The following is a 19,144-nucleotide window of genomic DNA, read 5'->3' as shown; positions in this document are numbered from 1 at the left end:
ATTTTTTGTCAGGAATCAACAACAAGTGGGACACAATCGTCAAGTGGAACAAAATTTATTGGATAATTTAAACTTTTTTAACAAATAAAAAACTGAAAAGTGCGGCGTGCAATATTATTCGGCCCCCTTGCGTTAATACTTTGTAGCGCCACCTTTTGCTCCAATTACAGCTGCAAGTCGCTTGGGGTATGTTTCTATCAGTTTTGCACATGGAGAGACTGACATCCTTGCCCATTCTTCCTTGCAAAACAGCTCGAGCTCAGTGAGGTTGGATGGAGAGTGTTTGTGAACAGCAGTCTTCAGCTCTTTCCACAGATTCTCGATTGGATTCAGGTCTGGACTTTGACTTGGCCATTCTAACACCTGGATACGTTTATTTTTGAACCATTCCATTGTAGATTTGGCTTTATGTTTTGGATCATTGTCCTGTTGGAAGATAAATCTCCGTCCCAGTCTCAGGTCTTGTGCAGATACCAACAGGTTTTCTTCCAGAATGTTCCTGTATTTGGCTGCATCCATCTTCCCGTCAATTTTAACCATCTTCCCTGTCCCTGCTGAAGAAAAGCAGGCCCAAACCGTGATGCTGCCACCACCATGTCTGACAGTGGGGATGGTGTGTTCAGGGTGATGAGCTGTGTTGCTTTTACGCCAAACATATCGTTTTGCATTGTGGCCAAAAAGTTCAATTTTGGTTTCATCTGACCAGAGCACCTTCTTCCACATGTTTGGTGTGTCTCCCAGGTGGCTTGTGGCAAACTTTAAACGAGACTTTTTATGGATATCTTTGAGAAATGGCTTTCTTCTTGCCACTCTTCCATAAAGGCCAGATTTGTGCAGTGTATGACTGATTGTTGTCCTATGGACAGACTCTCCCACCTCAGCTGTAGATCTCTGCAGTTCATCCAGAGTGATCATGGGCCTCTTGACTGCATCTCTGATCAGTTTTCTTCTTGTTTGAGAAGAAAGTTTGGAAGGACGGCCGGGTCTTGGTAGATTTGCAGTGGTCTGATGCTCCTTCCATTTCAATATGATGGCTTGCACAGTGCTCCTTGAGATGTTTAAAGCTTGGGAGATCTTTTTGTATCCAAATCCGGCTTTAAACTTCTCCACAACAGTATCTGGGACCTGCCTGGTGTGTTCCTTGGTTTTCATAATGCTCTCTGCACTTTAAACAGAACCCTGAGACTATCAGAGAGCAGGTGCATTTATACGGAGACTTGATTACACACAGGTGGATTCTATTTATCATCATCGGTCATTTAGGACAACATTGGATCATTCAGAGATCCTCACTGAACTTCTGGAGTGAGTTTGCTGCACTGAAAGTAAAGGGGCCGAATAATATTGCACGCCCCACTTTTCAGTTTTTTATTTGTTAAAAAAGTTGAAATTATCCAATAAATGTTGTTCCACTTCACGACTGTGTCCCACTTGTTGTTGATTCTTGACAAAAAAATTAAATTTCATATCTTTATGTTTGAAGCCTGAAATGTGGCGAAAGGTTGCAAGATTCAAGGGGGCCGAATACTTTTGCAAGGCACTGTATATTATGATGTCGATGGTCAACTGACTACCGGGTAGTCTCAGGTTTATTAGAGTGGTTTCTTTAAAAAAAGAAATTGGATAACTTTACTAATGAAGGGAATAGTATCTTTTCTAGTAGTTACTGTTTGACTGTTTATATTACTCTAATTGACCCAATATAAAATAAATAGCATTTATATCATTAGGAGTGGGAACCTCAGGGCACCTCACGATACGATACGATTCGCGATACGAGGCTCACGATAACGATTATCTCACGATATCACGATACAGCGATTATCGCTATTTTGGTCAGAAATTGGATACATGATATTCTACGATACAACTGTTGAAACGGAAAAAAAGATATTTCAAAATAGAAAAAATACTGTTTAAGTCATTTATTAAACAGTGACACCTTTTCTGTGCAGCATTGCTGTAAAGTATCAATCTACTGCAAATTGTGCACCTACACATAGAGAGGAAACAAACCACAACCACTGATATCTCTTGGAGAGATTATGATGAATGGCACCCTTAATTTCCTTTAAGTAAAAAAAAAAAAAACATCAGTGCTGTAGGTGTCAGTCAGCAGTTGAGCTTGGAGAGGGGCAATGATAAAATTGGTGGGTCTTTTCTTCATATATGACCTTTGTTGCCAAAAGCGTTGGTTTGAGCATTTCCACTATCTGCTTCAGCATTTGAGATGTCAGACTTGGTCAGTCACATTCTTCCTCACCTTAAAAATGACAATATAAAACAAAAAATATTAGCAACTTAATAGCTTTTGAGTTGGAATCCATATATATATATTTTTTGTGTTGGAAATATTGAGTGAATTACAAAGAATATTAATTGAATCTATAGAAATAAAAAATGCAATAATGACCTATTTTTAATATGTAGGCTACAGTAATTATCAAGCACATCACTTTATATATTTTGGAAGCTATTCTAACCATTTTTGTAACTTATCGTATCAAAATGGCAGTAATAGGAGTTTGTGTAGTAAACTAGATGGAAAGTGGCACTCAAATAATATCAAATAAATCAGCAAATTCATGTGGGCTTGCTCAATATTCATTTTCATCCAGTTTAGGGTCCTGGTTTATTTTATATCATTCAACACCAAATGTCATCAAAATAATACATGAAAATTAAAAATCAATTACATTGCAAAACTTTCTTACCTCAAGTGATGAAAGCAAAGCAGTGAAGAAATCGAGAGGCTGCAGCCAGACTCTCTTGGGGAAATCCGGGTGTGCAACTCGTCACCAGCTCCCAGTGGACCTTATTTTTGTTAGACAGTTCTTGCATACAGCAAAGTCCTTGTTCACCTTACTTCCTTTCTGGTTGGTGTAAAATCTGAAGTGTGTCCCCATGTATGATTTGTAGCAATATTTTCTCATTTTTTCCTCCACCATTCTCACGAAGCTTTTTTATTTTTTCAACCCACTTGGAGCCTTCTCTCTTCTTCTCTAGACGACTTGTGCGCACTTTACCTTCACCGCCACTCCCGAGCGCCCCTAGTGGACCGCCAAGGAATTGCTCAACAAACACTGAGGAGTTTACAGCATCCATACTCCATTGTATGGCCAATATGTTAAATAAAAGTATCGATACTTGGCGGGAGCATATCGATAAACAATCGGGTTGAAAAATATCGCGATATATCGCTGTATCGAGATATTGTCACACTCTTATATATCATAGTTAAAGAAGAATAACCAGAATATATTTGATATTATGAACAGTTGGACTTGAAATGATTAGAATTTGCAGTGCCAAGACAACGGGCAGATAAGGGCAAAACAGATACAGGACGCCTTCTGACCACAGAAGCCCAATGCGCTTCATGCAGCTGACTGAGCAAGATTGACACTGACAAGCACGTGAAAGGCAAGACATCTACAAGCCCACGCCTGCACCATCAAATCTCGCAACCAGCTCTTCTGGACAGTCCAGAACAAATGGCGGGACGTCTTGTCCTGCCACGAGGAACTGTCACGGTAGGTGATGTGGAACCAAATGCAGGGAAACAAAAACACAGCAAGGCAGGTGGCGGTGAACTCAAAAAATGTTTTAATAATAATGAACAAAAACACAAAGTACAACTAAAAGGACTGGGGATCAAAAAGGCAATGTTCAAACAAAGCTTACTTAATCGGAGGGACTGGTACACGAGGGCTTGGACAGGACTTGACATCGACATTGACAATGATGCAACAAGGAGTGAACAGAAACTTGAGTTTATATACACACATAGGATGACATAGGACATGATAGGGTGACATAGGAGGATGTAGATTGGAGGATACCCAAGGAGCAGCCATAACAGGTGAAATCAATGGGCAATCACAGGGACACACTATGAGGGAACCAACACAAAACCTAACAAGGAACATCTGATACAGAGGAACCTGCCACCGAGAAGTGAACACTCAGCACTCACGTGGTGCTGAAGATGGAAAAATCCTTAACTCTCGTTGCCCTGACAAGAGTAACGCCCGAATTCCCCTGTACAACAGACAATAATTCTAAACAACGCCCAAACACACCCTTCTTCCAGACCACAGCCCGCCTCACCAGAGCCTTTAAAAGACTGGATTGTCGACTAATCGTCGTCATTTTTCTCGGGAATCTTTTATCGACTTGTGATATAGTGACCCTGGATCCAGTTTGCCTCCTCCCCTGGGTTTCTCTGTGCTGTATGATTGCTGCCGACTTGGAATAAATTGTCAAATTGTGTTTTAAAACCTTTTCCCCAGCTTTTAAAATGGAGTCAGTACATGTAGCTAAGACTAAGGTGAACGCGCGGAGTTTGGCCTTTTGGCCGGGTTGTTGGAATTCCGTCGGCCCGGGTCATTGGAATTGCGCTAGCGCGGTTCTTGCGTTTCGGCCGGTGTTATTCTGGCAAAAGGTCAGATTCCTACACGATCTAACAACAACTCAAGTGCTAATATGCTTTCCAAAACAAAAACACAACAGACACTTAAGACACTGATTAGCATAATCGTTAACTAGCTTAGCGCTCCATGCTATGTAGTAACGTCTCATCACAGAATACAAACAATTCAATTTGCTTCATTTACTCACTCTGACAACGCATACAACTCAAGACAATCTAACTCTCGCGTAAAGACTAAAACCTGAGTGTAGCAGTGAACTCTCTCTCTCTCTTGCTCTAATCTCTGGTGCGTGCGCCCAGTCTCACATTACACACAAACAGGACTGCTCATAGCTGCCGGCAAAAATCAATTATCAAATGAGTTAATTTATAAATTGACTAGTTTTTACAGCCTTACAAGTCACGCACCCATCCAATGCATAAGCAGTAGAAATAATTGAATTCTGAACTAGGTTACCTTCATCCACTTAATATAAATCAGCCATTTTGTGAGTTTTTTATGTTCTTAACCTTGCTCGCTATGCAGCTGAAATAGGACATTATTAGCAGTCCCACGGAACAAAGTCACTTTATATTTCAAAATACATTAGTGACATATTGCTCTAAAAACAAACCGATTCCTTGTGCACGCATTGGTGCACATGCACAAATAACCTCTGCCTTCACTCACTGTATTACTTGTCTCTAAAAACCTGCTAAGTCATTTAGCACTTCATGCAAGCTCAGCTAGATCCAATTATTGGAAAAGAAAGACAGGAGTTGGAGGAGGCAGCCCGTTAACCTCGTGGCAAATAGAAATGTAATACATACTGTAGTTACAATTCAATTAGATTAAGCAGACAGAGATTGTAGGGCTTGAAAAAAATTGTGCAACTGAAGAATACTGAAAAGCTTTTTGTGCAGCGCAGGTAAACTTGCCAGTGATTATTCTCATTCATCCAGGTCATTTCATTCTCAGGGCACTAGATTGATTGTTACTGAACTTGTCTTGTTGTCTCGAAAGATATTTTGCATCACATTTTAGCAGGCTGAACTGACGATAAATGCTCAATAATGTTGAGGTCTGGGGATTGTGCCGGCCATATGAGATGCTCAACTTCATTAGAATGCTCTTCATGCCATTTTTTAACAATTATGTTCAATGATTATGATGCCAAAATGTTAGGTGTTTCCATTATTTTGTCCAACCCCTGTATATGATGTTTAAATATTTTATAGATCTTACCTGGGATCCTTTTGAATGGAGTCAATAGAAGGTGAGCGTTGAAGGGTTCCTTCCGGTGGCAAGGCAGGCCCCGACTTGCTGTACGGTGATTCCACCACCGAAGGGCAGTACTGTAGTGTACGGTAAGGGTCCGCCACGAAGGGGTCCGATCCGTACATGTCTGCTCCTCCCCCGCTTGTGGTGTATCCAGGTCCCACGGTGGCATAGTTGTTGGTCCCGCCACGGCTATAATTTCCAGTCCCGGTGCCGTGACTTCCTGTTCGCTGCAAAGGGGTGGAGTCGACACCGGGGGAGGAGGGAGCTATGGCAGGAAAGTAGGGACAAAGGACATAACTTAGGACGTGGTCATGGAAACGGTAGGACAAGTCTATAAGGACAGTTGATGAGATGGAGAGAAGAGTAAAAGGAGAGGAAAGGATAGGAAGAAACAGCCATGTCTCCATATGGATTGATAAATATTGGCCACATGCCCAGGATTAACAGCAAGGACCAATGTTTACCGTGGGGAATGGAGGAGGGAGAGAGACAGAGAATCACAAAAATTGTGTGGAAATGCTCGGAATTATAGATGTATACTACTGTAGCTGCAAATCCCATTTAAGAAAAATCAGTTTCCTTCTTGTCATGTAGCTGCTGAACAACTGGCTAAAGTTTTATTTGCCCAAATAATGAGGCATCTGCTCGGTGAGCTATAAGGACTGAAAAACATTAAAAAAGATGTAAAAACACCAAGCTTTGTGTGCTTAGCGAGAGATGGGGAATTGCTTGGTGATGCAAGCATTCTACAGGGGCACCGGAGCTGTCACCTTGCCTCGCTCCTGTGTGGGAGCAAAGGAGCGCTTGATATATCAAGGTGCTAATGTGAGTCTGGGGGCCTTGTTTTTCTGGCTGTAAAAACACTAAGAGAAATGGTGTGCGTACGGAGGCGTGTCTGTGCATGTGTGCATGTGAGACGCTGATCCATCTCGTTTGATTTAGAAGCAAGACTTAGAAACCAATGCGCAAAAATGCAAAGAATATTTGATAAAACGCAGAGTTGGGGTCAATGAGGAGGTCGTGAGTGACCTGTGGTTCAAAACAGGCTGCGTATTTGCTTGGAAAATTGGACGACAAATTTCGAGACGTGGGAGGTTGCGGGTCCAAACGTGCGTATAAACAATCCTCTGATCACCAAAGCTCACATTCCTTACTGAATTCTGTGATCACCGGCTCACGACTTGTGTTATTTGTGTTCATCTGTTGGCCATATTTAGGCTACATTCATCCTACAGGTCTTAATGCACAAATCCGATTTTTTTTGTCATATCCGTTTTTTTGGCGTGCCCGTTCAGACTGCCTTTGTCCATTGAGACCATTCAAGTATTACGCATGCGCTCTAATTCGCAGTCCGACACGCGCTGAGCAAGACGACCCGCATGCGCAGAAGCATCAAAACAAATGACCACACATATTGGCTGTCATTCGTCATTCCAGGGATTATCATATTTTGCTTGATAAAAAGAGGTCACAAATAACAGACATTAATAATCCACGTTTAGTTTTATTTTCAAAGTTTATATGGACTGATAGAACGCATACACGCACACACATTGCCGTGTGTGCGTGAAATGACGTGGGTGCGTCAGTTTGCCCCGACTCGGCCATGTGTTCTCATTCGGCGCACAGAATTAAAATCGAAAATGGACAGGGTTATCCTTTTCTTCATTTTATTTTTTTATGACTGTGGTCAAGCCCGCTTCGTGCTTAAAAGCAGAGTTCAAGCTAGGCGCTAATGCCTGCATCGCTGCCGCCCTTCGTGCCTCTTGCTGTTTGCTGACGTAATTAGTGCATGAATTCCGATTCCGGAGACTGGTCAGTACAGACCGCCGCGACAGTCTGGAAAAATGTGGCCCAGATCGGATTTGAACCACATACGAAAGTGACCCAGATCAGATTTGAAATGGTGCAGTTCTATGCGACTTGTCACGTTCAGACCGTCAAGTTAATGCCTCACTCGAGTCGGAAAAACACGAAAAAATCGGATTCGTGCATTAAGACCTGTAGTATGAACGTAGCCTTAGTCACATCTAGGACGGTCCCAAACGACTATCTTTCTCCTGATTAGTCGACTCATCTAATATATGGCAGGAAACACAGACCAGACTGAAAAAGCAGTTTCTGCTCTTACATTCCTCTTTAAAAGAAACTGCTGTACTTTAAGCCAAAACAACTTGTGTTTGATAGGACAAAATGTATATATGCTGCCATAGCAGATTCATGGCACATTAGACCCTTAACTATTTTTAATTTGCCCGTTTTACCCTGAAAACCCCCGTTTACAGACGTCGCGCAACCGTTTTTGTTTAGTACCCAGCCATGAAAACAAGTAATCATATTTATTATTCAAAATGTCAATCATTTTTAGCTTAGAATCATTAATTGATGTCTAATGTTTTTTTTAAAGAAAAAAAACGACTTTAAAAAATTATTCACTCGCATATTTTAAACAAATTACGTCACAATGAAAAAAATGGTGTCTGTAAATAAGTAACGAATATCTACCTCATAACTATCGATTATTTTTGTTGTTGTTGTTACTGTCGCATTTTCCCCGATATGTTAGATGATACATAATCGATCCAAACAAAGCAAAATTGAACAAAAAAAAACAAACAAACATTTAAAAGGGTAAATATATGAAGAAGAAAATCTTGACCACTCCTTGATGTCTGCGATTTCAGCATCGCGACCCTCAATAGATTACCGTGTTTCACCCATAAAATCCCCAAAAATCCAGCTGTGGCTATTCACAATTGTGTCTTGGCACTCAATGATACATGCTACATGGGGTTGTTGGATCGAAACAAGGTAGGTACGCGATAATATCTCGTGAAAGTCATGGCATCTGTGATTCTGTTCTCGCGTGCTCTCGCCTCCAGATAGGGTTTTGCTGTTTAAAAAACTTTTTTTTTTTTTTTTTTTTTTAAAATGCCCTCCTGTTCAAATTTTTTTTTTTCAGTAGTGAGTAATCTAATTAATTACTTTTCTCATCTTGGCAACGCCGTTACCGTTACTGAGGCGTGCGTTACTATGCGTTACTAAGTTGGTTGAATTAAAAAAAAGTCAGAGAGACTGACTCACGGAGACGAGAGAGCAGAGCAGGAGTGGGGAAGACGCCGTTGCAAACGCGATGCTAGGTGGCTCCAATAATACCTGACCGTAGCCTACAAACTACGCCTACATGATACGGTAGATATCACATATTATAGAACTAAATGCAAATGTTAGACACGGCTGCATTGGCAACATGTTTAAGGACTACATGCATTAGTAAACAGCCGCCATCTTAAAGCAGTAGACCTCTCAGGAAGGCTCTGTTGTAGAGATCATTCCTAGCGAACCTACTTTTTTATTTTATTTTTTTAATGTAAAATGGTCCTAAATCGACAAAATCTTGACTTAAATCTATCTTTAAATTATGAAACAGTTTTAAAACTTACACATGTTGAAAGTAGACAGGAGGGAACGAATGCAATAGCGGGAGCAATTTTAACAACTTTAACGGTTGATTCACAACTTTAAATGACTTCCACACATAGCAAAGGTTACTATCTAGTTAACGCAATATCCTTGTGTCTAGTTAGGTGGAGGGTAAAGAATTGGGCTAGGGCCAATTGTTCCAAAAACCCTTCAAACTTCACATTGTGTAACCTTTTTTTTTTTTTTTTTTTTTTTGGAGAAAAAAAAAAAACATGAAAATTATCACTAGTGACTTTGCCAAGTAACTAATTACTCTTAAATTCAGGTAACTGAGTTACTAACGCAATTACTTTTTGGGAGAAGTAATTTGTAACTGTAATTAATTACTTTTTTAAAGTAAGATTAACAACACTGCTCGTAAGCGAGAGAGGGCGTTACTCGGCTTCTATTTCACAGGTGCTTGACAGCGATCCGACATTTACTTGCGGGACGGGAATTTCTCCACAGCGGTGCTTCACGTCACACACAGGCACGCAGAGCTCGATCAATTCATTCCACAAGCGTTCGGAATACATTAATTGCAAAACCAGAAAGGCGTATTGAACCGTACATGGCAAAACGTACGGTTCGGCTTTGAACCGCAAACCGTTGCACCGCTGCAGGCTACGTGGCTCCTCTCATTTTGCGCTTGCCGTGGACCGCGCTTCACTTTATAGTCCCTAAATCAGATGAAATTGGCTCTAACCATAATAATGACTTAGAGCTGAAACGAGTACTAGAGCAACTCGAGTTTAAAAACTGATCCAAGTAATTTTATTCATCTCGAGTAATCGTGTATTTTGACAGCTCTAAGCATCACGTTTTGGTCAGACTACTTTTAATGCAGGACAACGCGCTGTCACGTGTGGAGAGGAAGAAGGAAAAAAAAAAAAAAACTTACTGCAGCCGACAGCCGCCACAAACGACGCCGACGTTGCTAAATACTAGCCCGCACGATGCTACGTTGGTACAGGTAGCGTCTGATGCGTCTCATAGAGATCACATGTATGTTGAACTCGATGTGCAATGACAGACTCGGCCGCGTCTGGGCAGCGTTAGTAAACAGCCGCCATCTTAAAGCAGTAGAGCGCTAGCGCTAGTAGCTCACGTAACATTAGCCCTGCGGAGTGCTAGGTTTCAATTAATTATGACCACTTTCGATGCGTGGCTAACGTGTCTTACATACAGGCTTTAACATAACATAGCATTGTGGAGTGATGAGGGTGTAAAATCAAAACTTAATCATGCTAACTATCAATTTTAGCTCAGTAGTCATTGTTGGATAAAACACCAAGTAGCACTGGTCCCTAATGTGCTCCAATACAGCCAGCATCATACATTTATTTTGAACACTGCAAAAACTCAAAATCCTATCAGGACTTACAGTTTAGACTAACTTAAAACTTAACTAGAACTTAAAAATGGCTTGACACAAAGAGAAATTCAATTGAAACACGTGGGAAAAAATCCTAACTTTTAAGTGATGTGTGTTATCAAGCGTAACGGCATTTTTAGGTGTATATATATATATATATATATATATATATATATATATATATATATTTTTTTTTAATAAGATCTAAAAGTTTTTTGAGTGAAAGCAGTGAATTAGTCTTTTTTTAAAAATTCTAGTTACATCTGAGATGCAATTGTTGGCTGTTTTCAACAATATACATCGAAAATAAAGACATTGATTGACTGAAAATGGTTCAAGATTAGATGAAATGTCTTGTTTTCTCATGTATATTTATAATTGCTCTTCACCTAAAAATATATTTGTTTTATCCGATTACTCGATGAATCGATAGAATTGTCAGTCGATTACTCGATTACTAAAATATTCGATAGCTGCAGCCCTATAATGACCATTAATACACAAAATGGATCGATTCAACTTGGATTGTTACATATTTATTTTCAGATATTTCGAATTGCAAAAGTTTTCCCACAAATTAATATTTGAATGAATTGAGGTTTGGAATTCAAGAAGACAGGGATATGGGATGAAATGGTGGGAGAGCAGTGGCCGACATAGCGCAAGGGAGGGTAATGAAGCAGAGTCACTCCCATCAGAAACAAATCCTAGTCTTTTCCCTCTTCTTCAAATGGTCTCCTTCATCCTGAAAGTCTCATTAGTAGGCTTTGGGCTAACGCCACTAGTGTTCAAGTGAGAGTGCACCCTGCCAGGGACTTGACACTGATATAGGACAAATCTCCAAGTGGTAGTAAAGGGTGGGCGGGCAAGTGGAATGAAGGGGAAAACGATAGCTTTAAAACGACCAGCAAATTGATTTTGTCAATGGCGTACTTTGGTGTAGTTTAAAAATAATTCCAAGGGTTCGTTCTTTTCCTCCTCAAGATTCCAGTTTTTTTTTTCTTCTTGCTAAAACCTTTAACCAAACTCAGTTACTGAACGTGTCATTTGTCCTAGTAATGGTGTGTTCTGGCTGTTGACTTGACCTTTGTGGATCATGCAGCCTGAAGGAAATCAGCATGGGGGAATGTTTAAAGATGCATACTTGTCATTGCATATATATTACAATGTTGGATCTTGACCTTTACTGGGAATAATATGGCAAAATTGCAGTTTCCAGTAGAAATCATGTCTTTTTTTTTTTTTTTTTTTTACAGATGTACTTTTGTTGTCATTTCAATACTGTGTTGTCTTTGAAACTACAAAGATACTGTCAACTAAACATGTGCCGATTACCGATTTCAAGGTATACCGTGTTATCAAAATGGCACGGTTTCAAAACCGCAAACATTTTTCGTGATACCGTCCCTATGGTATTAGCTATTGTCCCAAAAATGCAGGGAGAAATCCCTCGCTTGCAGCGGCAAGGCTCAACCCTCCCCCACCGGTTGTTGCTAAGTGTCAGTGAGTCAGCTGTGCTACACTAAGGCTGGAGGAGGTGAAACTCCTGAATTTTTCCCCCCATCGAAGAAAACGCAATCGCAGGTATGGGAATACTTCGGCTACAGAAACGTTACAGACGGCCGCGCCTTAGAGGAGAAGGGCCAAACGACAAATAAACATGTTTGTGGAGGGTGGCTTCCAAGGAGGCAATACCTCCAATGTGATTTCACATTTATACAAAATTAAAGGTTAGAAAACAATGTCATGAATGTTTCCACCAGCGACGAGAGTTAACTACAGCGTGTTTAGTTCTCTCTGGCAACTGTCTGTGTTGAAAGAGAGAGTGCGATTATAATGTAAACACGAGTCATACACACAGGCTTTTTATGGCATGTTAGCCTCATTAAAATATGAAAACCTATAAATGTTAGAGTGGTTTAAAGCAGACACTGTATTTTCATCTGTGTGATTTTGACAAGGATCAGATCACATTTGATGGTAATTTTATGCTGAAATGTGAGAAATTCCAAAAGGTTCAGATACTTTTTCATCCCATTATATATTATATATATATATATATACATACACACATGTATATATATATTTTAGGGCTGTCAAACGATTAAAATTTTTAATCGAGTTAATTACAGCTTAAAAATTAATTAATCGTAATTAATCGCAATTCAAACCATCTATAAAATATGCCATATTTTTCTGTAAATTATTGTTGGAATGGAAAGATAAGACACCAGATGGATATATACATTCAACATAAGGACTGTATTTGTTTATTATAACAATAAATCAACAAGATGGCATGAACATTATTAACATTCTGTTGAAGCGATCCATGGACAGAAAGACTTGTAGTTCTTAAAAGAAAAATGTTAGTACAAGTTATAGAAATTTTATATTAAAACCCCTCTTAATGTTTTCGTTTTAATAAAATTTGTAAAATTTTCAATCAAAAAATAAACTAGTAGACCACCATTGTTGATGTCTAATTACTTACACAATGCTCATGGGTGCTGAAGCCTATCAGTCGCACCCAAGCGCCAGCAGAGGGCGGCAAAATTCCATAAAACACAACAAGTGAGCGTTTCACTGCACTGTCATTTAAATCTGTGAGCGGGGCATCTGCGTTAATTGCGTCAAATATTTTAACGTGATTAATTTAAAAAATTAATTAACGCCCGTTAACGCGATAATTTTGACAGCCCTAATATATATATATATATATATATATATATATATATATACATATATACACAATATATCTGGCGGAAAACACAGACAAGACTGAAAAAGCAGTGTCTGCTCTTGTACTCCTCTTTAAAAGAAACTGTTGTATTTTAAGCCAAAACAACTGTTATGTTTGACAAAACAATATGTCTATATGCTGTCATAGCAGATTCAGCCCTAATATTTATATATATAATATATATATATATATATATATATATATATACACACAATATATCTGGCGGAAAACACAGACAAGACTGAAAAAGCAGTGTCTGCTCTTGTACTCCTCTTTAAAAGAAACTGTTGTATTTTAAGCCAAAACAACTGTTGTGTTTGACAAAACAATATGTCTATATGCTGTCATAGCAGATTCATGGTGTAATAAGCCCCCAAATTATTTTTAATTTGTCCCTTTTACCCTGGAAACCCCCGTTTACAGACATCGTGCAACTGCTTTCGTTTCTACCCAGCCATAAAAAGAAGGTAAGTAATTATATGTCATAATCAAAATGCCTGTCATTTTTAGCTTAGAATCATTAATTGATGTCTAATATTTCATTAAAAAATAAAAAAAAATAAAGACGTTAAAAATGTATTCACTCGCATATTTTAAACTCTTAAACCATTTACGTCACAATGAAAAAAATGGTGTCTGGAAAAGAGTCACGGATATCTACTTCATAACTATCGATTAATTGTATTTTTTGTTACCGGCGCTTTTTCCCCAATATGTTAGATGATACATAATCGATCCAAACAAAGAAAAATTGAAAAAAAAAGTTTAAAAGAGTAAATATATGAAAAAGAACATCTCGACCACTCCTTGATGTCTGCGATTTCTGCATTGCGACCCTTGCTATATTACCATGTTTCACCCATAAAATCCCCCCAAAATCTGGCTGTGGCCATTCACATCTGTGTCTTGACACTCTGTGATACATGCTATGTGGAGTTTTTGGATCGAAACAACGCGATATCTCGTTAAAATCATGGCGTCTTAAATTCTGCTTTCGTGTGCTCTTGCCTTCAGTTAGGGTTTTGCTGTTTAAAAAAAAATTTTTTTTTTTCAAAATGCCCTCCTGTTCAAAATTTTTCTTCCCCCAGAAAATAGAGATTTGAAGTTTTCCAATGATGTATCACACATGCTGATAGGACAATTTTGAAATTTGGTCAAATTGGGGGTCTCAGAGCGGAACTTCAAATCACCTGAAATTTATATATATATATTCAGTATATATTCTTAACATCACCACTGCTCGGTGGTAGGTCTGGAAATGGTAAATTTTCCTGCCGATACCGCGATTTCGATCCGACTTTGGCGTTAAGTGAACAAATACCCTGCAGGGACTTTATCTTTGACACAGTGATTCCAGCACAATTAGGCAGGAAAGCGCTGCATGAAAGCGTACTAGGGGGGAATCCAGGATAGAAGTAGAGCGGAATCAAACCACTCCTCCGAGCTTTCCGCGTCCGTCCTCCTTCTCACTTTCATCTCTGCCTGCCTTTTTTTTTCTGCTACTCTGTCTCCGTCACTCTATTTTTCCTCATCGCTTTATTGCCCTTTTCTCTTCTTTCTTTATTTCTCCCTCCCTCCTGATCCATCCCTCTCTGTCCTTACCCCATCCATCTTTCTCTCTCTCTCCCGTCTCATGCATTTCAATCCCCATGACTCGCTTTTTTTGCGCTCTCTCTTTGCTTCCCGTTTTTTGGCCTGTCATCCCTCCTCTCTTCATCATCCATTCATCCCATGTTTTTCTCATACTTTCTTCCCAATCACCCTCTGTCTCTCCGTCGTGCCGCCTCTATTGTAGCTGTAGAAGACTATGTGATCACAGCCGAGGACATGTCCTTTCTCTCGACACGCTTCAACGCTCAGCACGATTACACAAAACCCCTCAGTACAGCCTCTCTCTCTATTCTCTGCACCCTCCCTACACGTACACTTACATTGTAAATATCAAAGTGATTGACATGGACTAAACATGTATGTCCCTGGGGCATTTTTTGTATACAGGGCATTAAGGTCACTCAGATATAACCTTGGCCACAACTGCAATAGGTGAACACACATGCACTCATATACATGCACATGCATGCTTGGATATGGAGGAGAGGGAGGATTACTTTCTCCCTAGGTTAATCCCTAGGAGTAGCTCCAGGCCAATACATAGCTCTTGATGTTCCACAGCCAGAAGCAATGGCTGACACACACACGCATACAGTATCGAGTGTTTTGCAGTGTTGCATTTGTCGGGCACTCGCCTGTGTTAGGCAAGTTTAACGTCCTTGCAGAGGAAGGACAAAAGTCTAAGTCAGTGTTATTGTTTGTCAGTATGTGAAAATGCCATAAATCAGGGGTGCCCAAGTCTGGTCCTCGAGAGCCCCTATCTAGCTTACTTTCCATGTCTCCCTCCTTTAACCAGGGGTGGCTAGTAACGCGTTACATGTACAGTCCCTGACAAAAGTCTTGTCACTTATCCATTTGGTAGAAACAATAGCTAATAACCTGACTTTTAATGATTCAGTTGGTTTCAGAAATGGCTCATATGAAAGCCCTCCCAAATGATGTTGAATGTACAAAAATATATTTGTTTCACTGAAAAAAGATTTATCATTTAATGAAGACATTAAGGTCAAATTTTGGCAAGACAAAAGTTTTGTCGCCTACAGAAAGTAGTGTGAAAATTGAACAAAAAATGTACTTCAAATACAAAAATATGTTACACAACATAAGCAAATTAAGTAGTGGTGCTGTGAGATCCAGATTTAATATTTTCCATGGGCTTTGGCAAGGATTCATACAATTTATTGATAAAGTTATCAGGAACACCAAAGAAAGTGTTGAGTTAATTATCGAGGGTTGATTGAATATTTGCTTGATTGATTGAATATTTGCTTATGCTCATACATACCTAATACATACATAATATATATTGCCATATTTTTTCTTATTGATATAACCAGTAAATGATTATTGCTTGCTATACTAGGTTGTAGTATAATGTTTAAGTGTTACAAAGAGTAAAGAGGGTCGGGATGACAACTGCCTTGCTTCATGGCCGCAACATTGCGTAACTAGACCTTCTAGGACATCTTCAGCATCTTACGTCTAGACTTTCGAGGACAATTTTCCATTCGAGGACATCTTCCATGGCCGCAGCGTTGCATAACTGAAGTGTCTGGGTCATTCTGACCACTTTACCTGTGCCCTTGCTTACACACGTGTATTTAGTTAGTTAGTTATGCTCACACATAGCCAATCAAAATCCCATGGGTGTCTCCAACTTGCTTTCCCCCTCCCTTTAGGGCGGCACCCTTCTGTGTTAGGACAAACCCCTAATAAAAAGAGCAAGGAGGTTTTTTTCCTTAGATCAATTTTGGTGACTATACAGCGTAATCTAGCATTTCACTCTCTAGTCCCTCCTTGCTCTCCTTGGCCAAGAAAACTGAGTGTCTTCTCTTCTTATTTTTGGGTAATTTTACAAATGTCTACCTAAGGGTCTATTTTTGAACTTGACATTTATTTGGTCCATAGAGCCGGATTGCGACATACATGGTGTTTCCTGGAGCGGAGGGGACCTCCATCCAAAGAGTGCACGTCCTCGGTTTTCGAGGGGACTGGCCTCACCTCCGCTTCTGGAGGCGAAGGGTTGAAGCAAAGCCAAAAGGACTGAAGGCACCTCAAGGTAGGATCACCCAAATTGTATGAGTGAAACAATTTGTGCGGCTGATTAATTTTTATTTGCGACGGTGTCCTGTCCGTCATAAAAAATAGACGCACCTAGAAAGGGAGCGATACGATATTTCGCGTCTTTTCTGGGTGCACGTTCCGTGTCTATTTTGATAGACGCACCAAGAAAGGAAGTAATTAGATTTGGAAATTAAATTTTGGAGCTAAATACAGTACTTGAGGCTTTTTTGTGTGGCAGGGAAGAGGCTCGTATCACGAGGTCGTGATAGACTGCGAACGCAGAGTACTATAGTTTGAAGGTTAAATGTTTCATTTGCGTCTTTTTTGAATGCACGTTCCGTGTCTATTGTACGGGAGGTGACACAATGATGTACGTCTTTTCTGGGTGCACGTTCCGTGTCTGTCATGGTAAAAATTGAAAAATGTACTTCAAATACAAATATATGTTACATAACATAAGCGAATTAAATAGTGGTGCTGTAAGATACAAATGTAATATTTTGTATGGCTTCCATGGGTTTCAAGGACTACATCCATGCGGTTCGGCAAGGATTCATACAATTTACTGATGAAATCATCAGGAACATCAAAGAAAGCAGTCTTGTATGCCTCCCAGAGTTCATCAACACTCTTGGGTTTCGTCTTCCATGCTTCTTTCATCCTACCCCAGACATGCTCAATGATTTTCATGTCTGGTGACTGGGTCGAATCAGTGCCCAGAAACCAGCATTAAACAAAAGACAATTAAAAAACCGTGTGGTATTTGCCAAGGCTAGCAGCCTGTCAAAAGGATGGACGCTGGAAAAGTGGCAAAAGGTGGATTTTTCAGATGAATCTTCCATTGAATTACACCACAGTCACCGCAAATATTGCAGGAGACCTACTGGAGCCCGCATGGATCCGAGAATCACTCAGAAAACTGAAGTTTGGTGGTGGCAAAATCATGGTCTGGGGTTACATCCTAGGTGTGCGAGAGATCTGCAGGGTGGAAGGCAACATAAATAGTCTGAAATATCAACAAATCTTAGCTGCCTCTTACATTCCTAACCATAAAAAGGGACAAATTCTGCAGCAGGACGGTGCTCCATCGCATACCTCAATCTCTACCTCAAAGTTCCTCAAAGCAAAGAAGATCAAGATCCTCCAGGACTGGCCAGCCCAGTTACCAGACATGAACATCATTGAGCATGTCTGGGTAGGATGAAAGAGGAAGCATTGTTATCACTATTTTCTGAGTGAATCTCTGATCCATGCGGGCTCCAGTAGGTCTCCTGCAATACTTGTGGCGACTGTGGTGTAAGTCAATGGAAGATTCATCTGAAAAATCCACCTTTTCCCACAAAACAGTGAAGTTTGGTGGGGCAAAATCATGGTCTGGGGTTACATCCAGTATGGGGGTGTGCTAGAGATCTGCAGGGTGGAAGGCAACATAAATAGTCTGAAATATCAACAAATCTCAACTGCCTCTTACATTCCTAACATAAAAAAGGACAAATTCTGCAGCAGGATGGTGCTCCATCACAAGATCCTCCAGGACTGGACAGCCCAGTCACCAGACATGAACATCATTGAGCATGTCTGGGGTAGGATGAAAGAGGAAGCATGGAAGACGAAACCCAAGAATGTTGATAAACTCTGGGAGGCATGCAAGACTGCTTTCTTTGGTGTTCCTGATAACTTTATCAATAAATTGTATGAATCCTTGCCAAAGCCCATGGAAAATATTAAATCTGGATCTCACAGCACCACTACTTAATTTGCTTATGTTGTGTAACATATTTTTGTATTTGAAGTACATTTTTTGTTCAATTTTCACACTACTTTCAGTAGGCGACAAAACTTTTGTCTTGCCAAAATTTGACCTTAATGTCTTCATTAAATGAGAAATCTTTTTTTCAGTGAAACAAATATTTTGGGAGGGTCTTAGCTTTCAATATGAGCAATTTCTGAAACCAATTGAATAATTAAAAGTCAGGTTATTAGCAATTGTTTCTACAAAATAGATAAGCGACAAGACTGTTGACAGGGACAAATCCATTTGGACCAGGAGAGACTGACAGTGACCCTCCTGGAATTCGGTTATAAGTAGTATTGGAGTTTTATTTTATTTGGTGCTCTTAATGGAGGAACACAATGTTTGTGGCTCTCAGATTCTCACTCAAATCATGAATATAGGTATTGCTCAAAAGGCCATTC

At 39.9% G+C, this 19,144-nt stretch overlaps 1 protein-coding gene and 1 long non-coding RNA gene across 11 annotated transcripts in view; both read right to left on the bottom strand.

Annotated features, from left to right (window-relative positions):
* Positions 1-19,144, bottom strand: part of ctnnd2a (catenin (cadherin-associated protein), delta 2a) — a 542,938-nt gene that overhangs the window by 214,017 nt on the left and 309,777 nt on the right. For 7 of the 10 annotated variants that reach the window (XM_057823756.1, XM_057823762.1, XM_057823757.1 and 4 more), the window contains one exon: positions 5,658-6,024. In XM_057823756.1, the coding sequence (XP_057679739.1) occupies positions 5,658-6,024 (367 nt within the window). The remainder of the gene's footprint in view (positions 1-5,657; positions 6,025-19,144) is intronic. The other 3 variants (XM_057823759.1, XM_057823763.1, XM_057823755.1) reach the window with 1 other exon arrangement.
* Positions 2,088-5,648, bottom strand: LOC130908381 (uncharacterized). Its single transcript, XR_009061588.1, has 2 exons — positions 2,715-5,648; positions 2,088-2,263 (listed from the first exon to the last, which is right to left on the bottom strand). It is a non-coding gene; the product is annotated as an uncharacterized LOC130908381 (long non-coding RNA).

Source organism: Corythoichthys intestinalis, chromosome 20 (assembly GCF_030265065.1).
Source record: "Corythoichthys intestinalis isolate RoL2023-P3 chromosome 20, ASM3026506v1, whole genome shotgun sequence".
Classification (NCBI taxonomy): Eukaryota; Metazoa; Chordata; class Actinopteri; order Syngnathiformes; family Syngnathidae; genus Corythoichthys; species Corythoichthys intestinalis.
Note: the sequence above shows the minus strand (reverse complement) of the source record. Positions and strands in the feature narration are given on the sequence as shown.